The sequence below is a fragment of the Diabrotica undecimpunctata genome, chromosome 9, assembly GCF_040954645.1.
Source record: "Diabrotica undecimpunctata isolate CICGRU chromosome 9, icDiaUnde3, whole genome shotgun sequence".
Taxonomy (NCBI): domain Eukaryota; kingdom Metazoa; phylum Arthropoda; class Insecta; order Coleoptera; family Chrysomelidae; genus Diabrotica; species Diabrotica undecimpunctata.
The window spans coordinates 31,614,233-31,640,092 of NC_092811.1; the positions used below are offsets into that span (position 1 = coordinate 31,614,233).

At 32.4% G+C, this 25,860-nt stretch overlaps 1 protein-coding gene across 4 annotated transcripts in view; it reads left to right on the plus strand.

Annotated features, from left to right (window-relative positions):
• Nucleotides 1-25,860, plus strand: part of LOC140449771 (cardioacceleratory peptide receptor-like) — a 544,190-nt gene that overhangs the window by 489,407 nt on the left and 28,923 nt on the right. For all 4 annotated transcript variants that reach the window (XM_072543107.1, XM_072543104.1, XM_072543106.1 and 1 more), the window contains one exon: nucleotides 5,680-5,865. In XM_072543107.1, coding sequence (XP_072399208.1) covers nucleotides 5,680-5,865 — 186 coding nt within the window. The remainder of the gene's footprint in view (nucleotides 1-5,679; nucleotides 5,866-25,860) is intronic.

Below are 25,860 nucleotides of genomic sequence, written 5' to 3' on the forward strand. Positions count from 1 at the left end.
TTTTCAAGTTATTCACGCTTGAAATTGTTGATTTCTTACCTAAAAAATGCATGTATTTGGGTGGTTTTTCAAACCCGTTCATTCAAACAAATTCGCTGTAGCCAACAATATGGTAGTAAAAACTACTCAATTCCTAAGAAAAGATATACATAAAGTAACCTGGGTGTCAAATGTCGAAATAGACCATGTGCTTATCGATGAGCAGGGGAGCAGAAAGTGACTCTGAGCACTTCCTGGTCAGAACAAAAATGAGAACAAGGCTAAAGACGAGACAGTCAAAGCAACGCCAACAAGGAAACAGATGGGACATTTCAAGGTTCGATTTACCTGATAATGAACGCCAATATCAGACACTGATCCAAAACAAGTTGCAGACACTGGAAGAAGAAACATTAACGCCAGAATTGACTATAGACCAGAAATGGCAAAATATAACGAACGCCATAGAAAGTGCCGCAGCGAAAAATATAGGAAAAGAAAGGAATAACAAGAAGAAAAACCAGCGGTTTGACCAGGAGTGCGAACAAAGCATGCATCAGAAAGCAATCAAGAGGCTAGAATAACTAACACGCCCTACAGATGAGAACAGGGAAGATTACAACAGAATAAGGACTCAAACGAGAAGACTTTTGAGAAGAAACAAGAAACAGTACCTAGAAGCGCGAATACAGCAACTGGAGGAGGAACATAGAACCAGTCAGTCTAGACAGTTTAATAAGGACATAAAAACAATGAAGAGCAACACGACCAACAGCCAAAGATTTATAAAAGACGATGCAAGACAATTGCTCACAGATGACGAGGAGATAAGCCGCCAATGGAGAAAGTATTTTGAGCAACTCATAAAAACATAAAAACCCAAAACGACAGGGCAACAAAAACAGTATTAGTTAGCCGACCCTGAAATACCAGCGCCCACACTAGCTAAAGTAAAGTCCGCAATTTCGTCCCTAAAAAACCATAAAACCCCAGGCCCAGACGGCATACAGGCGGAACTACTAAAAAAAAGGGAAGAAAAGCTCCACCTTGAGATATATCATCCTATAAGAGAAGTCTGGGAAATAGAAGAAATACCGAAACACTGGCATGTAAGCCATATAGTACCTATCCACAAGAAGGGAGCCAAACAAATATGTCAGAACTATAGAGGAATATCGTTAATCAATACAACGTACAAAATTATATCCATAATACACGATAACTCGAAGACACTTTGTCTCAGGACCATGTAACCTATGTAGAGCCATACGTGGCCATGTTACCAATTCTAACGGTAACTTGAACATCCTAATTTGTAATAATATATAATGTAACATAACTATAAATTAACAACATTTAACGGGTTTTCACCCATATATTTTAGTGGCTCATAGCATGTATACTTCATTACACTGATGATGGAATTTACATTCCAAAAACGTTCTGTAATGTAATTGTGATATAGCCCGTTTGGGTATTTTATTATATACCTTTTATAAAGGATTTATAAAGAAGTGGGGTTAGATGATAGGGACCTAAGAATCATCTATAATTTATATTACAACCAAACAGCCAATATTAAAGTGGATGACCTATTGAGAGAGGCAGTCTCCATAGATAGAGAAGTGAGGCAAGGATGCATTCTGTCCCCGATGTTATTTAATATATACTCTGAATATATCTTCTAGCAAGCGCTAGGCGAACTACAAGAAGGCGTATTAGTCAACGGAATACGTCTAAACAACATTAGATATGCCGACGACGCAGTAGTTTTTGCAGATAGTCTGGACGGTTTGCAAAGAATATTGTCGCGTATATCAGATATAAGTAGAGAATACGGACTTGATCTTAATACGAAGAAAACAAAGTACATGGTAGTCAGTAAGTGCGAAATATTAAATACACAGCTTTTGGTTAACCAACATCCAATTGACAGAGTGGACAGCTACACATACCTTGGTACCAACATTAACAGCCAATGGGATCACTCCAGTAAAATAAAACAACGCATAGGAAAAGCGAGATCGGCGTTCATAATGATGAAGTCTCTTTTCAGAAGTCACGATTTACCACTTGCTACCAAAATCTCTCTCATTAGATGCTATGTATTTTCTACGTTATTATACGGAGTAGAGGCCTGGACACTTTCCGAAGCTTCTTTAAGAAAACTCGAGGCATTCGAGATGTGGTGTTACAGACGTATTTTAAGAATTTCATGGGTGGATCGTGTGACTAATGTTGAGGTCCTACGTAGAATAGGCAAGGAATGCGAGATTATTAACACCATCAAAGAGCGCAAACTAGAATATCTTGGCCATGTTATGAGGAATGAACAGAGATACGGCTTGTTGCAACTCATTCTTCGGGGCAAGGTATTTGGAAAGAGAGGACCAGGGAGAAGAAGAATATCTTGGCTTCAAAACCTGAGAAAGTGGTTTAATACATCGACAACCGGACTATTCAGAATAGCAGCAAGCAAAGTTAGGATAGCCATGTTGATCGCCAACATCCGGAACGGATAGGCATCGTAAGAAGAAGAATAAAGGATTTGAAATAAAAAAATTTGTGATACATGGTATACAGCGGTGTCGGCCGATATGCGCTCGACCGTTTTGTGCCCTTACCTGAAATCGGCCGGTTTGCGCTCTAACACTTTCTTAATGGAGATGTATAGCTAATTATTTTCTTATATCGACCGTTTTGCGCTCTCTTGTAATCGACGTTTAATTTTATTCTACCATAACGATCAGGTAACGGTTAGGCTAGTAAAATTAGTTATAAAAAAATAAAAATAAACCATCTTCCCTTTACACTTTCATTCAGGCTTAGCACTGTCATAGTTTAAACATAATATAAACATTGGCGTGTTTAGAAGATGTTTTTTTATTGTTTCATTTTTTTTTCGTTTTTTTTTTAATTTGTTAATTTTTTTTTGTTTTTTTTTACCGAACCATCTTTATTTGTTTTTTTCATACGAAAACTGTACCCTTTATACAATGCACATGGTTTTCCCTTCGAAGTTTCAATAATTTGCACATCCATTTTTAAAACACTAACTCACACTAACTCACACTGATTCACAATAATTCTTGATCCTACTATATCAAAGGACGTAATAGAAATGATTGAACATCAATATGGTCATTATCACGTAGAATTTTCAGGTAATTTTTCTGTTACCATACCCTTTGTTAATGACTTAAGTAGTTACCAGTTCGCATTATCAGGTAGAAAGGAAAGTTAGTTCCAGCGATCTCTCATTTTGGGAATTCTAGTTACTAATTATATCTAAACAATTAACTTAGAGGTAGAAAGATTATAAACAGAGGTATTAAAGATTAAAGAACACTCTGTTGTTCGACAGTATTAGAAAAATTTAATAATTTTGTTAGTTTTGATTTGACATTTTTTTTCAAATCTAAAGGATAAAGATGTTTCTGTTTATTTGACATGTTAGTTTGTTCATTGCAGGTTCACCAGACTATAATTGTAGAATGAAATTAAAATTATATTGCAAGAGAGCGCAAATCGGCCGATTAAGGAAACTATAGTAGTTAGATATTTCTATTATGAAAATTGCAAAGCGCAAACCGGTCGATTTCAGGTAAGAGCGCAAAACGGTCGAGCGCAAACCGGCCGTATTCGTATATAGCCAGCTACAGGAACTTAGTTTCCTATAGTCGGTTCGCTATATTTACGCGGGTTTCGAATTTAACAAAATTATGCTAATGACTCATTGATAACCAGTTGCAGTAAACGACTTCCCAGAAAATTAGGTAAAAACTGTATTAATGGTCATATTTTAAAATACATTAAAATAACATTAGGGTAGGTATAAATTTGTTACAATATTGCAGTTGAATTGATTCTATGCCAGTGTTGACATTGTATGTTTGGTGGAAATATTTAAAAATGCCTAGACATGTGTTAGATGTAGATAGTCTAATTTGTAGTGTACATAAGTATTTTATGGATGAAAAAGAAAATGGCGGTCCTTTAAAATCGGTAATGTCTGTTCAACAACGCGTATGTGATGCTCTAGGAATTAGTGAAACCAAACTAAGAGGAGTATTACAAAATCGCAATAATGAACGGCCGAAAGAAGATCACCGAAAAACTCGCCTATCATTGAAAACGAAAGATATTTCAGATGGAAAAAAATTTGAAATTCGTGATACCATTTATCGAATGGGAGCCAACAAGGAACATGTCACCTTAAATACAATTCTCTCGGAATTAAAAGATAGAAAATTTGACGAAATTGGCAGAACAAGTCTATGGCAAGTGATACATAATTTGGGTTTCAAATTTCAAAAGGAGGATAACAGAAAAGCCCTTTGTGAAAGAAGTTCTGTTGTGCATAAAAGAATTAACTTTCTAAGAAAATATTCTAAATTAAAAGAAGAAAGGGCAAATTTTATATATTTAGACGAAACATGGATATTTTCTAGGGGTGCAACCAAGAGAATATGGCAAGATGATAACGTAAAGTCTATCAAACATACTGATGGAAAAGGGAAGCGACACATAATTTTACATGCAGGAGGGAAATCGGGTTTTATAGAAGGTGCTGATTTAATATTTTCATCTAAATCAAAATCAAGTGACTATCACGATAATATGAACACAGAAATGTTTGTAAAATGGTTACATGAAAAACTTCTCCCAGGTTTAAGTGAGCCCAGCGTAATTATTTTAGACAATGCACCTTACCATTCTGAAGTATTAAACAAAAGTCCAACGAATTCTTGGACTGTTAATAAAATTAAAGAATGGTTGACAAAGGAACATATACCATTTACACAACATATTTTAAAATCAGAATTATTACGCTTGGCAAATATCCACGCAAAACCAAAAACCTTTGTTGTGGATCAGATTATTGAAAGTTACGGTCATCAAGTTTTACGTCTGCCACCGTATCATTGCCAGTTTAATCCCATCGAATATATATGGGGAATAGCAAAACAATATTATGACAACCATATTGGGCCTAACAGTTATAGCGACGACGCAGTTCGGGAAACTTGGCGAAAGGCACTTTCAATTGTAACTCCAGAAGTGTGGTGCAACTGTATATTCAAGTACGAGAAACTAATAGAAGATTGGTGAAAATAAAACAAACGAAATAAGTCCAATCATAATAACAATTAATGGTGATGACAGTGATGATGATGACGATTATGATATTTTTGATGGTAATGACTGATTTTCATTTTTGTTGGCAAGTTAAATTTTTTTTATTTTTCATTAGAAATTCTCTCCATGGAACAAATATACATAGACCATATTTTCTGTGTGAAGTGTAATATAAAATTTTTATTAGGTTTATATTAGCCACATTAGACTCCATTAATAAAGTAATTCTCCTTATTATACTGTCAATTATATAAAAGATTTTCCATTATTATTTAATTAAAAAAAGTTATGGATTATTTTTCATTTCATTTGACCAGTTGATATTTCCCCAAAGAGCAGGTAATTAAAACTGGGTACTTACAATAAAATTTTTAATCCGAAACCCTCGTAAATATAGCGAACCGACTATAGTGGATTTTAATTCAGTTTATTCAGATCATTTTCATTCATAAGCATTTGGTTTTAAATTTTATTAAAAATGTATTATAAAAATTGTTATTTGTATATTTCGATTTGTTTCTCAGTTTTGTTTTACTTTCTTACTAATGTTTTAATTTACAGATGTTCCACAATGCTGGATCGACTTGAAACAGCAATGGCAATGGCAGGTGTACATGACATCGGTCGCTGTAGCGTTATTCGTAATTCCAGCGTTAATAATAAGTGCGTGTTATACAGTTATTGTGTGGACCATATGGACGAAGAGCAAACTACTTATTCCCATGGGACATATACCCATCAGGCAAAGTAAGTACCATTATTAGGTGGTTCTTTTTTATTTATTCATATAATAACCAAAAAAAATTATTACATTAATAAATTAAAGTACTGTTTCTTGGCTACTTTTTAATTTCTTTGAAGCGAAGCTTCTATACTGGCGTTTTATTACTTGTTGTTTATAGTAAAATGTTGAGGTGAGCGTCACGGAGCTAGCGCCACTAGAAGGCATCACGGGTAGCGTCACGAAATAACGGTCTTCAGATCGATTCACTACTCTCCATTGATTCGTTTCTATTCATCATATATTTATTCTAAGCAGTTTTAAATTAAAAACTGCAAAAAAACAACTAAAAAAATATATACATTAAAGGAAAAAGTTAAAAAAATATCTGTCAATAAAAGATATGGTAAAACAAACAGAAAAATAAAAGATCAATACATGAATGTGATTCGTAACGATTCTCGCACGTTAAAATTTAAAAGTCATCGCAGCATAAATGTCATCAAGTTAATAATAATATTGAATCGTCTGTTTAAAAATGGCCGCTTTCTAAATCAGTTAAAAGTGAACATTAAATTAAAATCCCACTTTAAGTGTAAATTTTAGTTTCTGTCAATTAACTATAGTTTATTTTTATGAACGAGAGAGTAATTAGCATAATTTTAACTGGTAGCTCCGACCACTCCATGGGCGTGCTCAAGATTAATTGAAAAATTACTTTGATTAATTGTAAAAAATAAATGAATTATTTCAGTGTTATAAAGTGTTATGTGTATGTAAACAAAAGTGACCTCTTTTATCACACACTATATCAGAACTGACTGGCCTACATTAAAAAGGGTTTTAAAAAATTCACATTTTTTTTTAATTTTTAAAAATTACAAAAGAGAAAAAGAGTTTTTAAAACCGTCTAAGGTATGTTAAATAGATGAATAAAAATATTAATATAAAACTTACAGCTACTTGTTACAAATCCAAATCAGATTCAGAAGATGAACTTTCAGAACCAAGATTTATAATAACTGGCTCTATCATTTTATCAGTAATATTGTCCAGCTTCCACATTTTTTCCTCTTCTTTAATAGTGTGATTTACTGCCTTTTCCCAGTTTTCAGGTTTTACATTATTTACAGCCTCCAAAAACAACTGTTTAACATCATGAATTTTAAAAGTGGTATTTTTTCTTGAAACTTCACTCTTTATCTGTGCCCATACCAGTTCAATCGGGTTTAATTCACAATGATATGGTGGGGATCTAAGTACTGTCATTCCACGATTTTTGGCAATTTCATCAATTTCGTATTTTTTAAATTTTTCTTTATGAAGGGCACACAACGAATAAAGTTCCTTTCTTATAGATCCGGGATGGTACGTAATATTTTTTGAACTCAGCCAATTCTGCAAGTGTTTTTTTAACCACTTGGTTGTGGGCAGTCCTTCTATAAGTCTGGAGTGATAACTTGCATTATCCATTACTATTACACAGTTCTTAGGAAGAAGATCTATCATTTGTTCGAACCATTCTTGAAAGACATCAGCGTTCATGTCTTCATGGTAGTCACCGGTACGAGTTGATTCAAAATCTAATAAACCACCTTCAACAAAACCGTCTGAACTGCCAATGTGTACTATTATCAGCCTGCGTCCCTTTCCTGATGGTGGGTTTAAACCAGTAGATAAGTTATTTACAAAAGCGTGCCTTTGACTTGTAACAGTTTCATCCTGCCAAAATTTATTTGGTGTATGACCCTCGTTGATCCATGTTTCATCAAGATAAAATATTTTTCTTTTTTGGTTTCTCATTTCCTTTATGGTTCTTAGAAAATGTCTTCTCCATATGACAATATCGCTTCTTTCTAATAAAATAGACTTTCTGGGATTCTTTTTCCAGCGGAAGCCTATTTCTTTTAAAAGTTTCCATAACGTACTTCGACTCATTTCTGGGTAATCCTTATCATCTCGAACTGAGACAAGAACTTTATCCAATGTTGGAAATTCTTGTCTAAAGAAGAATTCATGCACTTTCCGTCGAAGTCCTTCTTTAAAATGATATTCTATTTGAAATTTTGGTTTCCCTGGAGCATTACGTGGCATTTGAAAACTACCACATTTCTCTTCTTTAATAACTCTGTAAATCGTAGATTTCCCAACACCAAGTGTACTGCTAACTAACTCAACGGTCTCATCAACACTTTCACATAAACGTTTGTCTGTAAATGATTTAAAACAATTAAATATTAATGTTTTTTCATTAACTGTTAGAGGACCAATTTTTCGGCGTTTACACGGCACTTCCAAATTTTCCATAACACTAGTATACACAATAAACTGCACCTTGCAACTGAAGTACCTACTTTTAGTGAACTGTTAAGAATTTTGAATACGCCACTTGGACCTTCCTACAAAATGGAAAAACCCACTATCACATTTTCTGTGGAATAAGTTTAGAAGGTAATTATCTAGTCAATTACTGTCGTAGATTCCTGGAATTAAAGAATTAAATGTTTGATTGTTGAAACCCTTACTTCGTGGAATGCACTCATTTCAGATAAAATAAAACGTTTTATTTTATCTAAAGAATTAAATTTTATTTTGCAAATAGGTAGGTACTTATTAAACTTTTATTGGTTATATATAACCAATAAAATAAACACATTACATTTCTTGCAAATTCATTAGTACCTGTTAACCTCCATCACTCCGACACTGGCAACCTTATTTAGGGGTTAGTAACCCTCACAACTATTGTATTCTATTCTGCTCCACCCTTTATACCTGGTGGTCATACTCAATTTAAAATTGTTTTCCTATATACTTCTGTAAACTTGTTGACAAATATCTGTTTTTCATTGAGTCACCTGTATCAACAGTTTAGGGATTTGCATACATAATTTATTGTTTTATTACTCTCTCATACATAAAAATACACTATAGTAAAGTTCACTTTAACCTCAAAATTCTGACAATCGTCTTTGACAATCAGATTTGTTTAAAATGTAATTTTTTAAAATTGTTGAAAACATTTTAAATGTATTTGGTAAATACGTCCTCAAATACATACTTTAACTTATCATCCAATACTTTCCCCCGCTATAGATTTTAGCCTCTGCGACCCTAAATCAGCACCAAATTTTTTCCTGGAACACACTGAATCCAGAGGATCTGAACGATAGTAATTATTTTCCCATTATAATTTCTTCATACTCTTATCAGGAATATGCTATCCGCAATTACTGAAATCTAAAATTTGCTGACTGGCCAAAATATACAATTGAAACGAATAATATCCTCTACACTCAAACTTTTGATTCAGATAAAAACATTACCCTTAAACAAATAACCCGCTGTATCACTTTAACAGCTGACAAGTGTGTAATCTTTTACCCGCAAAACGATCCCTTGGTGGAATTCGGAATGCGAACTGTGGCGCACCCAGGGAGGGTTTTGGGGGTTAAAACCTCCCCCCCTCCAGGGCATATAAAGTAAAAAATATATAAAGAATAGTAGGAAAATGTAACTTGTCTTTCACACACAATACAAAAAATCCAAAACGCTAATTGAATAATTAAATTACCACTTTAAATATGTAGAACACAATTTTTATTGTATAAATACACAATAATTAATATTATTTTTCATTATATTTAGATATAGATACCTAATATTAGGCTTATGACAAAAGTAGATAGAACGAGGCTATTGCGAGTAGCATGCGCCTACATGATTGTATCTGCGGCGGCCTTGTGGACTGTCATGGATTGTGTTCCTCTGCATGTGTTAGCATTAGAAAAGAAACATCTCTATGAGAGAAGAGAGCATTTGACAACAGCTATAAAAAAAAGAAGAAAGAGAAAGATCAATGGAAATATGGTAAGAAGAGTGGAACAGCAAGGAAGATGTTGCCCAGTGCACCAAGATGCTGATCCCGAGCCTAAGGGACTAGGTAGATTGTCTGTTTTAGGGCGTATCTTCATAGGTTCAGAAAGACAGATATAGATAAATGCCTATACAGCTAATACTACGACATTGTTACTCACACAATGCTGGAGTGTAATAGATGTACAGAGGATAGAAACATAATATATAAAGAAATAGGTATGAACCCTGTGACTGAAAGAGAGATGATCGTGAAGATGACGGGAAGTACGGAGGGATGGAATAGTGTTCACAATTACATACGAGCAGTCATCAAAAATAAAGAAGAAGAGAAACACCAACCGGGCCAACGACAGAGATAAGATCTAATTACTATTTTAATAAGGATAACCCGCAATTGAAGGTTAAAATAAGTTTATTGTCGTTTGAATTTTTGATCTTTAATCTTGCACTGATAACTTGTTTATACTCCAACAATTAATAGAAAAAAGAATAGCGGTTGGTACCGAAGTACATCTGGCCTTAATCGACCTAGAAAAGGCGTATGATACTGTTACGTCCCTCTACATATATTCTTAGTTTTTTATTAATAATTTTATTATTTTATTTTTATATTTAATTCTTTAATTAACGTGTGTGAATGTCTTGTCAATCGTGAATTAATACGGACCTGTACAGTCCGCCCCCCCCCTAAAAGTCTTAAGGGAGCAAAGCTACGGGACGACACGCACTTCAATCTTAGATAGTCTTGTATAAATCAGCGCGACAAACACTTCAGTATTTTTGTGTAACCTGACCACGTGACCTTTTGAGAAGATTCTGTTCCAGAGTCAACCCAGTGCACTGAGGAAGAAGAACAAGTATTACATCAACATCACAGGTACCGTAATTTGATTGCATACACGCACAGTATTTATATTAATTGATAAATTTACATATAACTTATTTTCATATTAAAATTATGCCAGCACCTAAATAAACAATTATGAGTGAGTGTTTCTCTTATAGAATTTAAAGCTCATTCAGATACAGTTCCAAGACTTAAATTGTAGCAAGCTTTATACAACAACTTGGCATTAGTCCATACCTTTTAGGAGTAATCACAGAAGTATACAGGGATAACACTACTTACTTAAAAATTTCTTTTTTTATATTAATTAATAATAATTAATATTTATATTTACCCTTACTGTTTAATTTATATATTGAGGCAGCCCTCCAAAATTGGAAAAACCACTGCCAGGAAATGGGAATCACCATAGGAAATGACGTACTGTTCTCTGTGAACTTTGCGGATGACCAAGTCGTCCTAGCTCAAGATTCTTATGATCTAGAATTTATGATAAAGCGTCTATAGAGAGAATATGTAAAATGGGGGTTACAAGTCAGCATGAAGAAAACAGAATATTTAGTTATCAATTCAGATGCAAGGTTTGAAGTGTTGATAGACGAGGACGTGGAAATCAAACAAGTGGAAAAATTTAAATATTTAGGTGCACTCATTGCTAAGGACGGCTTGGGAGAATCCGAAATTAAACACCGAATTAGTCAGGGACGTAAAATTGTAGGATGTCTGAACTCCTTATAGTGGGATCGCAACATTTCCAAAAGGAACAAAAAAAGAATAGGACAAACCATGGTTGAATCAGTTCTTTGATATGGCTCTAAAGTATGGACAACTAATGCAGACCTGAAGAGAAGATTGTTGGCACTTGAAATGAATTATTTGAGAAGAAGTGCTAGAACATCAAGGCAGAAAAGGAAGAAAAACGAATCTATAAGAAATAACATGAATGCTACAGAAACGGTCATGAATAGAAAGAAGAAGTTCAAAATAATTTGGACACATTGAGAATACCTGACGAACGTTGGCCTCAAAAACTTCACAAATGGAAGCTCCCTAGAAGAAGAAAAAGAGACCTCGACGCTCATGAAATGAAGGATTTAGAAGAGCGATGGAATCGAGAGGTTTGGACGAGGAGCATGCCTTGGACCGGGAGGATTGGCGAAGGAGAACGGGAATACTGTGATAGCCGTCTCCAAAATGTATTGTATTTACAAGTTGGATTAATGTCAAACGTCAATAAACTTATTTTAACCTTCAATTGTGGCCCAATAAAATAGTAATTCCCTTAAAATGCCACAAGAAAATAGCTTCAGAACGATAGATAAGATCTAGATAAGAGAAGGAAGTGTTCCAAAAATATCGTCATCCTTACAGCGGCCACCCCACTTTCGGAGTACGGTACGTGCGACAGTCAACAGCGTACAAGTAAGAGAGGGTGGTTTTAGTTGATAGGCAGGATAATAGATACCTGAATCTTTGGCACTGCTATCTTTAGTGCTTTAAATTAAACTAAAACCAAAATTTTAGGGACTCAAAATGGAAGTAGCATAAAAAAATTTCAAAACGCCCCACTCAGACAAATTTTAAGTGCGCCACTGAATGCGAAGAAGCTATCTGCAAATCCAAATCCGCTCTCTTATATATTATTTATATTATAAAAAAATTTAAAGCAAAAGCCAAATATATCATAAAACAAAGCAAAAAAAACTTCATGGCAAAATTGTTACCTTAACAATTTTCACGTGAGATCTGAAACAAAATAAAACATATAGAGGGTCACAAATCTAGTAATAAGGTTCCTAATTTTATCACAGACGACAAAGTTATCTGTCGTAGCTAATCGATTTCTAACGCTTTTGCTCGTCATTTTAAAGAAAAATTTAAAAATAAGAATTCCTATTTTGCGTCGAACTCATGCAAGATGCAAAAATTCGAACGTGCGTCCATAAAGTAACGCATAAATTCATTATTAGCTAAATAAACAACAATATTACAAATTGCCGAAACTGGTCGATTTTTGATTTTAATTTACTATTTTTTCAACTTATAATCTAATATACAGGGTATACCTCATACCTTCGTATAATGACGTCATCACCATTTGTTTTAATGGAACCCCCTTTTTTTAATTTACAGATTTCCTTGCTGGGGAGGAAAAATACAAAAATTCCAAGTTTCTTAAAAAATAATAAATGAGGGATAAACGTATTAAACACATTAAATGAAATTTCATATTGTTATACAAATACTTTAATAAACTTTTAAAAACACCTTGCATTATTTGTAACATTGTCTCTAACAGCTTGTATATCCAAGACCCTGAATGATCAAAATATGTTTTAACAGCTCTTATTAATAATCCAAGCCCTTGAACCATAAAAATATTTTTAATGTTTTACAGCAGCGGTGCTCAAAAGGTCGATCGCGATCGACCGGTGGATCGCCAAAGTTTTAGAAGTCGATCGCGATTCACGGAGAAAATACGGTGACTGTCCTGACTACCCACACGTGCATGATCGAAATAATTATGATGCTATCTCTTCATCAGAAAGTTGCGATAATGCCGATTCGACATATCAGCATTCACAGATAAATTATGGTACATTCGTTCAGCAAATTCCCAACTGTAAACAAACGCACGTGTTGATATTCGTTCTCTCATTCGTCAAGAGGCTATTAAATACAATTTAATACTTTTCAACACTCATCTACTTCAAAACAAAAAATGGCTCAGTGATCTGGCTTTCCTAATAGATTTAACAAATCATTTGAACCTCCTTAATGTTGAACTACAAGGTAAAAATAAAACAATTACAAAATACAAAGTTACCAAATACATCTTCTTTTTTGGTTGATCATATCGGCCTTCAGCTATAATCCAAAAATATTATATTATACTAATGCGTCACTAAAGAGTTCTAAAAACAACTGTTTTTTATATAAAAGCAGACTGAAAATCTAAAAATTAAAAGATTAACGCAGAAAATACAAAAAATCGCCGATATAACTTAATTATCCTATGAAATGCCATTAGTGTCAAAATTTCATAACAGGGGAGTAAACTTGCCTGAGGTTGGACCAATTACAAACAAACATTGCGACGCGGTAAATTTGAATTACTCCTCTTGGTTTAAAAACAGGGTTATAGCAGTCGATCTCCGGACACTGGCAGTTTATGTGGTAGATCCCATGCAGTATAAGTCTGAGCACCACTGTTTTACAGTATTTTTTTTTTTTCATTTGACGTTAAAAACTCTCAGCAATATTAAAGTACAAATCTGTATTGTTTACGTTTTGCAGCGTTTAACCGAATGCATTTAACCGAAAGTGATAGAATTGAAATATTAATGATGATTGGTATTAGCGATAAGATGCGGAATCAACAAGAAGTATGCCGATTTTTTCATGAAAGGCACCCAGATCGTGATCCTATTTCACAATCTACGGTAAGCAGAATAGAGCGAAAATACAAAGAATTAGGCCGTGCAGCAAAGCATGGTAGGCCAAAAATTAAGGAAAATATTCAAGAAGACAATATTTTGGCGGCAGTAAAAAATCCACACTGTACAGTGCGAGAATTTTCTAGGGATTTTGGTGTTGAAAAGTCTTCAGTATCAAATGTTTTAAAAAATGTAAAATATCATCCTTATAAAGTACTTCTTATCCACGAATTGGTCGAAGACGACTTTGACCGAAGAACTGAATTCTGCGAGTATTTGATGAGCCAATCTAACAATTAGATGATAACGTTTTATTTTCGGACGAGACAACGTTTCATTTGAACGATCATGTTAACCGACAAAACACTCGTTATTGGTCTGATGAAAATCCACACTGGATGCGAGTGTCCCATACGCAAAGACCACAAAAAACGAACGTATGGGTTGGTATTGTGAGAAATACAATTATTGGTCCATATTTTTTTGATGAAAATTCAACAGGATCATTATATCTGGATTTCCTACAGAATACATTAATTCCTAATCTGATCCTGCTTTGTCCTGATATTCAAATACCCACTAATTTAGGCCGTAGAATCTGGTTTCAAAAACTCTGCGCGAATTTATAAAAAGAACTTTTCCACTTCGGTGGATAGAAAGAAGGGGGACAGTAAAATCTCACCTCATCTGAAAAAAATTCATTGTTTAAAATCTTGTCATAAATTCTAATCTATTTAATCCACTTTTGTAACTGTTAACACCTACTGGTGGCATTTGCGTACGCCTTTTATAGGACCATACCAAATATTAGCAAATGCAGAAACAATTACAATTTATTCTTAAATGAACTTTTCATAATGCTAGTTAGTAAATGCCAACAGTTACATGAAGCTTTTTTCAACACAATAGCAATATTAGAACAAAAAAACAAATACTTACCAAGTGAAAAAGGGTGACAGTCACCTGTCATTACTTCAATTAGATCAACAAAACCTGTTTACATTCCAAATGACTCAAATACATATAAATCATCTTATATAGGGACTGTATCCGCCTTCTATTAGAATTATGTTGAAATAAAATAAGACATATCACAGATATCTGTGCCGAATTATAGAGTTAGTAATTGCCACCGTCAGGGCCAAAAGGGTTAATTTATTATTTTTATTTATTTATTTTTTTTTTATTTATTTAATTAACGGATATACCATTTTTACATAAATATGACGTCAATCTTTACAAAGCTTATATATAAGTTGCGTTAATAAAAAACAAACCAAAATTAAAATCAAACAAAATTCAATTAAAGTAGTAGCTTAAGTTATTAAATAATGCTCTAAATCTCTCAAATGATTTCTTAAATGTTGCTGTAGATATTCCAAATAGCTCTAAACTATTGCTGTGCTCATTGGCAGTTCGTAAAATTCTTGTAATGGGTTCATTTTGGCCATAATTAGTAGTGTGGAATGGAATGTTGAAAATCTCAGTGTTACGAGTTCTTCTAGTATTAACATTAAAATTTATTAAACTTAGTAACTCTGGATCTTGAACATATCCATTTATAATTTTAAAAAGGAAACATAAATCCGCTTGACATCTTCTATCATGTAGTGATGAGATATTTAGTAATGACAGTATATCATCATATTATGTGTATTGATGTCTAATAAAACCAATTTTGTAAGCACATACCCTCAAGAATTTATTTTAAACTCTCTCGATACTGTAGATGTCACTGTTATATGAAGGAGACCAAATGAGAGAACCATACTCCAAAACTGATCGAACTAAACTACAGTATAACATTTTTAAAGTTTGTACTGAAAACTGATTACAGTTTCTAAGAATAAATCCCAATATTTTTAAAGCTTTAGCTGAAGTTTCGTTAATGTGATATTTAAAAGTTTAGAATCAAAATTTATACCTAAATCTTTAATATTATGACGTGCCTCTAAAGGTACATTATTTATACAATAATCATAATTTACAAACTCTCTTGTTCTTCCTTCTGTAACAAAGAGGCATCAACTAGGTCATTAACTATTCGAAATATTTTAAGGTCATCAGCAAACATTAGAAATTTACTATTTTTAATCACTGAGGATATATCATTAACAAATATATTAAATAAGAGAGGTCCAATATGAGACCCCTGAGGAACTCCTGAGGTTACAGATACTCGTTGAGATAAACAAGTTCCATATTTAACATACTGACATCTACCAGATATATAACTACCTATCCACTCAATTATTTTACCTCCAAATCCATAGCCATTTAATTTAGCAATAAGCAGATAATGGTTAACTCTATCGAAAGCTTTTGAGAAGTCTGTGTAGATAGCGTCAACCTGACCCTTCTGTTCCACTGAATTAGCTATAAAATTCGTATACAATATTAAGTTCGTGCATGTAGACTTACCTTTAGAAAATCCATGTTGTCCAACATCAATTAAATCTTTACAATTCCATGTCAAAAAGTTATTTACAAGACACTCAAAAAGTTTGGGTAATACAGATTGGTTACAAACCGCTCGATAATTTTCAACATCATTTTTATTACCAGATTTGAAAATTGGTGTTAAATAACTAGTCTTCCAAAGATCAGGAAAGATGCCGGTACTCAATGAGGAATTAAATAAGTAGCAAATAGGTTTTACAAGAGTAAAAATGCAATGCTTGAGAACATAAGCTGGCAAACAATCTGGTCCAAGCGATAATTTCCAAGGCATCTTTAAAACACTATCAATTATGTCAGAGACCTCAATACTATAATTATTCACATTTACACTGCTGATAGTTAAAAATTGGGGTCTGATTAATTTTAGAATTAGAATATGTAGTTGAGAAAAACTTACAAAATAGATTAACTACGTCTTGAGCATTATCACTTGTACTATCACCGTAGAACATATTAGATGGCAGATTATAACTTTTACGTTTATTATTGATATACTTCCAAAAATGTCGAGGATTAGATAGAATCCCATTTTCAATATTATTCAAATAGTTACTATAACATTGAGAGGAGACTTGTTTACATTCATTTCTTAACTGAGAAAATCTTAAATAATCATCCCTTCTACCAAATAATTTATACTGCTTATGTATTTTCTTTTTTAAATATATCAACTTCCTTAATTTACCATTAAACCAAATCGGAAACGAACTTGTTTTAAATTTTTTGATCGGAACAAAGAAGTCAAAACCTATAAACATAAAATCATAAAATACTGCTAAGCTGTAATTCACATCATCTGATAAAAGTAAGTCCCAATTTAAATTTGCAAAGTAGTCATTTAGTCCAATGTAATTTGCATTTTTAAAATCATAATAAAATTCCTCGTAGTTCAGTTGATCATGCTTTTCAAAACCAGTTAATTCTACAATTATAGGTGAATGGTGGATACTATTATCAAATAGTGAATAAAGTGGAATAACTACATCAACATTATTTAAATTAGTAAATACTAAATCTAGAAAGACATTACGACTATTAGGTAAATTGTTTATTTGAAACATATTAAAATAACCAAAAGAAATAGCCAAATACACAGCAGGATAGTCATCAGGGCATTCAACATTTAATCCAAAGTTGTCATTACTCCAGGAAGCATTTGGCAAATTATAATCACCACACAGTAACAAGTTTTCACACTTCTCCATCACATATTCAACTGAACTGCAGTGCAACATGTATACATTTAGGTCGGATGTAGGAGGGATATAAACTCCGCCCAAAACTATGCACTTATTATTAACTTTCAGTGATACAAAAATTTGTTCTACTTCACAATCGGGGATTATCACTTTCTGCGCACTTATATCATTTTTAACAGCAATCAGCACACCTCCACCCCTAGTTTTTCCTGTATAAGCAGGATTACGATCATTTCTAAACACGTTATAACCAATAAGTCCTAATTCTGCATCGCCATATTCACAAGTTAACCAAGTTTTCACCAAAATGATTATATGATAATTACATTGAGCTATGGCAATTTCCAGAGACTTTAGTTTTGTTCTTAATCCATTTAATCCAATCTTAAACATTTTGATAATAAATTGATAATGGAGGTTATCAATTTTGTTAATTAATTAATTTTTAATTTAATTTTGTTAATTAATTTTGTTAAGTTTGTAAGTAACTTGAAAATTTTTGGATTTTTGTGATCCTGTACCAATTCGAAGGAACGTTTTATATATTTTTGGAATTAGCTCAGCAAAAGAAATAATACAAATTGAAAAAAAGGGGGTTTCTTTTAAAATATACATGACGTCATCATACGAAGGTGGTTCACCCTGTATATTAAATTATAAGTTGAAAAAATAATAAATTAAAATCAAAAATTGACCTGTCGAAATATTTTTTATATAATATTTATAAATAATATAAATAATAATAATAAATAAATAATATAAAAAATAAAATCGAAAATTTCTAATAATTTTGTTTATTTAGCTAATAATGAATTTATGCGTTACTTTATGGACGCACGTGCGAATTTTTGCATCTGTGCCACCCTGTACTAATTTGAAGCAACTTGTTATACATTTTTGGAATCAGCTCAGCAAGGGAAATATAAATTAAAAAAAAATGGAGGTTCCATTTAAAGAAATGGTGATGACATCATCATACTAAGGTGGTTCACACTGTATATACACTACTCAACAATTGAAGTGGATAATTTTAAAATTCCTAAAATTAACATAAACTATTTAAATAATTGCCTGTACTTTACTCTATATGCTATCTTTATTGCCAATATTTTTTGCATGTGGTTTTTTTCTCCCTATTCTTATCGGCCCTTATCTTGTACAAAGAGAGACATGTTGTTCCAAACATAAATATATCATTCGTATAAAAGTGCTTGTATTGGCTTTACCAGTTGTCAATAAGTCAAGAAATCTATTTATCACAAAAACATTATACCGCAAAGACGTTTAGAATTAGTGCAGCTCGTCCAATTAGTTCGTTGGATCCAACAAGGCATAACTCAACAAGAGGTTGCTATGAGGCTAAATGTGTCGCAAAGTGTGATAAGTCGTGCATGGAATCGGTATGTAGCAACTGGATTTGCAACATACAGGCATGAAGGAGGAAGAGAACGATCTACAACTCGTCGGCAAGACCGTTTTGTAGCTCTGACGGCAAGAAGAAACCCAACATTCACGGCTTCCAGAATTAACAGTATCTTCAGGCATGCTACTGGACGAGCGATTTCCAGTCAAACTGTCAGAAGATGGTTACATGCATCCAATTTAAGTGCTAGACGGCGCGCTACCCATCCACGACTAACTAGGGAGCAACGTGCATGCAGATATCGCTGGACGTTGGAATCAGTGGAATTTCGAAAATTGGAGGAATTGTCTCTTTACTGACGAGTAAAGATTTTGTTTGTATACGAATGATGGCCGAATATTGGTGTGGAGGGAAAGAGGACAGCGTTACAATGAAAATCTGAGAGTTCCAACCACTCTTTTTGGAGGTGGATCCGTTTGCGTGTGGACTTAGTACGGACTTAGTCGTCTTAATTAATGAGATAATGACTGCTACACGATATCGAGACAGAGTCATAGTTCCAATAGTTATTCCATTTTTTGGTGCAATAGGCGGACAATTTGTTCTGATTGATGATAATGCTCGCCCTCACCGTGCGATAATTGTCAACGAGTGTATAGAAGCTCATGGCATTACAAGAATGGAGTGGCCACCGTGTTCACTTGATATGAATTGCATTGAACATGTTTGGGCCGAAATGTATAGGCAACAAAACAGGCTCCTTCAACCGCCCCAAACCTTAGATCAGTTGGCCAATACATTACGCGCGATTTGGGAACGTATACCGCAGCAGTTCATCAATAATTTAATAAGAGGTCTTCCAAATAGAGTTAGAGCTAAGGCGACACAAAGGTGGACCCACACACTATCAATTTTTCTTTTCGGGATATTAAAAATTGAGCAGGAATAGAAATTTTAGGTTGTTAATTTTACAATTTTTGTTAATTCTTAAAGAATTTCTTTCTTTCTGTTCATCTGTATGAAAATACGAAGTAAAAATAAATCTTTATTTATATCACTCCATTTTTCTATTTGACCTTATGAACAAAAAATAAAATACACATTTTCATAATATCCGCGTCAATTGTTGAGAAGTGTAAATTATTATTTGAGAAAATAATAAATTAAAATCAAAAATTGACCTGTCTCGAAAATTTCTAATACTGTTGTTTATTTAGCTAATAATAAATTTATGCGTTACTTTATAGACGCACTGTATATACAGTTATAGACATCGAAGCTTTCTGGAAGTAAATTTTGTTTGATAATATCGTTTACATTTTTTTATAAAACATATTTCGTCCATTATAATATTACTTTTTCGATCGCCCAGTATTTTTCTGCTTGTGGCAGGCTTTATTTTGAAAAATAAAAACGTATCAAATCAAGCTGAAAAAAGTCCTCCAATAATCTTTTAATAGGATTCCATCTCGATTAATTCGATATGCAGACATTCCTGCGTTACACAACAAATGCTGCCGATGTAAATCCAGACTGTATTGTGTGTATTCACTAAACGGTACAAATTTGTGTACGAACATCAAATACAGATGCCTTTCATGTTAGGCTAGGATAGATCCTTCAATTCTCGTATCTACGTTTAATTTGCTTTAACTGATTTAAAGGAGCCGTCTAGTCTACAAAAATTATCTCTGTAATCAGAACAAAAGAGTCACTCGACCCCGAGGTAGTGTTGACATTTTCGATTTTTGAAAATGGACGGAGATAAAAATAAATTGAGAACGCTCTTTTCCGTTTGCGATTGCAAAGAGGATTATTTGTTTCGCAGAATTAAGGAAATGGCTCAAGAGAGTTTATTGTTATGAGCGGGAGTTTCATAAGATGGAGGAAAATAGCTTCAGCGGCATCTAAACAAATGCTTTTGAATGTGTCCCAATACCACGATATATTTTTATTTTTAAATTTACATTTAAAGTAAATTTTTTAACCTCATTTTAAAACTGTTTACTTGCAGTTTATTAATATTTTTCTAGAGCATTTTTTGTAACACCAAGTTTTTCAAATATTATATTTTTAGGATTTGTAAATTGTAATATTTATTACTTGATATTTCGACCTGTAGATTGAACTGTGTACTAAGCGGATAAAATTAAATTTATTTTTCTCCTTCTAAAATCCCAAATCGCGATTAGTAACGAAAAATAATTTACGGTTTGTTTACATAATATTAGCCCAGTCTGGTTAAAAAAAAAAGGTGAAAAAATGTTTCGCAGATATCTGAAGCTTTTAAGACATAGGTGGGGGATACTAGATGATGAATAGATGAAAAGATACTCCTAGTTTTATCTTGCGTTTTTTTAAGCAATAATTTATGATCACAATTTGATTTTTTGTCTATAAATTTTTTCCCTTATATTTTAAATAAACAATATTTATGTCATTTTTTTATGTCAAGAATATCTTTATTTTCCCGTTTTTTTAATTAAAATTGATAAATAATTTATAGAGATATTTGCAAAAAAGCAGTTTTTTTGCACTAATTTATAAATTTTATTAATTTTTTTATTAACAAAATAAAATGGTATTAATTCATTTAAACATCAAGGAATTACCATCTTTTAGATTTGTGCGAAATTTCCCCCGATCAGTCAAATATTTTATAAGTTATTTAATTTGTTTATCCCTGAGGCTAATTATTTAAACTATTGAGCTTGCCCTATGCATGATGCTAGACACATTCAGCAAATTTCATAGGATTCTTTAAGACTTAGACTATCTCAGAAGTTAAATGCATATTGAGTTTTCATCGAAATTATTTACAAAATAAACGTTTGAAAAAGGGGTATGTTTTTTTACTTATAAACAATTGTAATAACTTCTATATTTTTTAAGCTACAGACTTAGGTACGTACAACCATTGGATAGCTGGTAAAAAAGCTCACATTAAAAAATAAAAAACCTTCTATGACCAATAGGAACGAAGTTAGTGACTATTTTTAAAAAAATCATATCTCCATTGTTTATAAACATTAAGAAGTAAAATTTGCACAAATTTTAAATGAAAATCTAAACTTTATATTGAAACTTATAGCTATAAAATTTATCTAATTTTTCGAAACGACGGTACTTTCGAAAAATCGACATAGGAAAGTGGAGAGGATATCTGTTTCAGCTCCGTTTTTTTTTCGGCATCGGAACTTCAAATTGCAACACGTAGGAAAAATTTACATTATCTCGGCTTCCTTTGCAGCTGCAAGCCTCTTTTTTTTTATTCTGGGGTAGCTCATCAAAATATGAATAACTACATAGTTTTCACTGGCCGGAAAATATGGGAAAACTAGGAAAAATTGAGTCCATTTAAAATTCACCTTAAATACTTTTTTTTTAATTTGCTCGAATAGTCTGTCGCAGTATTAATAATGATGACATAATTTTCACCCCCCATAAATCTCGGAAAATCCCGGAAAATCAACATATGTTTTTTCATTTTATATCAATGATGTAATAATACTTATATATTTTATGAATTAAATTTCAGGTAATTTTTTACACATTATATTATTATATTCCTTATATTAATTATAATTGTTTGTATTTTTATAATTAACAATATTGATTTTTATTCTATTTTTCTTACAAATGTGATATACAATATTAATCTAATCTGCCTTACTGCTTTGATAAAATAAGTCGATTTTTTCATCACTTGCCTTATTAAATTTTGCAATGTTTATTGAACTTTACTTTTTTTATTTTCTTTACATACATTGGTTTAAAAGTTAAAATTTGGTTCATTTATTTGACTTCACTCTCAGGTCTGAACCTTTTTGTTGCAGGTTGTTTGTTTTCACTTATTAAGTCAGTCTTTCCATACATTAACATATTAATGGGCGATCTTAATGCCAAGGTGAGTCAAGGTAAGGTAGGAGAACAAGTAGGAAAATATGGGCTTGGAAACAGAAATGACAGAGGAGATCGATTGATTCAATTTTGCCAAAGTGAAGACTTCGTAATAACAAATACCTTTTTCAAATTACCTCCTCGACAGTTATATACATGGACATCTCCACAACATACCAAAGAAAAAATAGTGAGAAATCAAATAGAGTACATTATGATAGCAAGGAGGTATCATAATGCTGTTAAATGCACTAAGACGTACCCAAGAGCTGATATAGGCTCAGATCATAACCCGGTAGTTACTGTGATAGAGGCGAGACCAAAAAAGATTAGAAAACCACACAAAAAGGCACTAGATTTAAATAAACTTAGAAACAAAAATAAACGACAAGAAACAATAGAAGAAATAAATGAAAACCTCCGTTCAGTGCAGCAACAAATTAACGATACAAACAACGTTAACCAAAAATTAAAGTACATAAATACAGCTATACAAAGAGCAGGAAAGAAACATCTTACAAAAACAACACAAAAGAATAAGGGGTGGATGACACAAGATATACTAGACTTGATGGAACAAAGAAGAAAGATGAATAATTACCCAGACAAATACAAAGAAATAAATAAACACATAAAAAAGAGAATAAAAAAAACCAAAGAGGAGTGGATTAAAGAACAATGTGAAGAAATGGAAACCTATGAGAAAAAGTACGATGCGTTCAATATGCACAAAAAAGTAAAAGTGATAACAGGAAGCATAAAGAAATGCCAAATAGGTAAACTTAAAGACAAAGATGGAAATCTTATTGTAGATCTAGAGAATAAAATAAAAGATGGACAGAATACCTGAATGAATTATTTGAAGACGATAGAAACAACTTAACTCAGATAATCAATGCAACTGGGCCAGACATATTGAAAGAAGAAGTAGAATACGCAATAAGAAACGCTAAAAATGGAAAAGCAAATGGACCTGATGAAATTCCTACAGATTTGTTGAAGCTTTTGAATCATAAATCCGTAACCATAATATTAAATTTTGCAGCGAGGAGTTAAAACAGTTTCCCCTCCACTTTCCTATGTCGATCTTTCGAAAGTAACTTCGTTTCGAAAGGTTTTAAGTTTCGGAAAATTGGATGAATTTTATAGCTATAAAATTCAATATAAAGTTTAAATTTTCATTCAAAATTTGTGCAAATTTTACTTCTTAATGTTTATAAACAATGGAGATATAATTAACAAAAAACATTGTCGCTAACTTCGTTCCTATTGTGCATAGAAGGTTTATTTTTTTTTGTTATATGTGAGTTTTTTTACCAGCTATCTAATGGTTGTACGTACAAGTCTGTAGCTTGAAAAATATAGAAGTTATTACAATTGTTTATAAGTTAAAAACATACCCCTTTTTCAAACGTTTATTTTGTAAATAATTTCTATGAAAACTCAATATTCATTTAACTTTTGAGATAGTATAAGTCTTAAAGAATCCTATGAAATTTGTTAAATGTGTCTAGCATCATTCATAGGGCAAGTTGAATCAATGGTTTAAATAATTAGTCCCAGGGATAAACAAATTGAATAACTTTTAAACTATTTGACCGATCGGGGCGAAATTTCGCACAAATTTAAAGGACGGTAATTCCTTAAAGTTGAAATGTATTAATAACATTTTATTTTGTTAATAAAAAAATTAATTAAATTTATAAATTAGTGCAAAAAATCTGCTTTTTTGCAAATATCTCCGTAAATTATTTATCAATTTTAATTGAAAAAAAAACGGGAAAATAAAGATATTCTTGATATAAAAAAATGGTATAAATATTGTTTATTTAAATTATAAGGGAAAAAACTTATAGATAAAAAATCAAATTCTGACCATAAATTATTGTTTAAAAAAAACGCAAGGTAAAAATAATAGTATCTTTTTATCTATTCGTCATCTAGTAACCCCCACCTATGTCTTAAAAGCTTCAAATATCTGCGAAACATTTTGCCGTGAAATCGATGATTTTTGTATAACCAGACTGTGCTATATGTGAATTTAAAAAGGCTTCGTAATAGGGCAGTGCGAAATTTCTGAAAAAAAAACTCGCCTTCAGTAAAAACTAGTGTTTGAAGTAATAAGAGTAAGTAAGGTTATTTACAATTCGAAACTGTCATATTGGTGTAACTGTCCATTAGCTTTGCGACGTTGTCAAAATTAAAAATAATTCTGCTACCTTAGGACTGATAGGAACTGGATTTTTGAGCGATTGAAGCGGTTCTTTTCGCGGTCCTTAGAAACAGATATGATGCACACGGACAGTGATGATAACGCATCAGAACGCAGGAAGAGAAAAGATAGAGGGTCAACTTCACTCTTCCGGCAGAGCAAAAAAACTGCCAGAACTCCAAACAAAAGAAAACCAAGGGAAGAAGAATCAGAGGATGAGGACGACGTTATGAGTATGTTCAAGAAGATGATGGAAGAACTGAAAGAAATCAGGAATGAAAATAAGAAATATAGAGAAGAGATGATAGCGCCGAAAAAAGAAAATATAAAGGTAAAGCAAGAATTGGAAAAAACAAAAAACAAATTAACCCAGGTTGAAAAACAAGTAAAAAGAATTGAAAAACAGATGAAAAGAAATAACATTGTAATTAGGGGTCTACTAATAGTCGTAATAGTTAAAACACTCTTAAAAAATACCGTAAAAGATTTTATACAAAAGCAACTAAAAGAGGATTTCGAAATAGAATCTGCAATGAAGCTAAAAAACAATATATGTCTGGTACAAATGAAGGATTACGGCGAAAAAAATAAGATAATAAAAGAAAAAAGCAAAAGATGTCTTACTGAAGAAAAGATCTTCATCTACGATAACCTGACCGAAAAGGAAAGACACATGAGGCAGGAAATTGTAAATAAAGGCAAGAAATTAAGAGCTGAAGGTAAA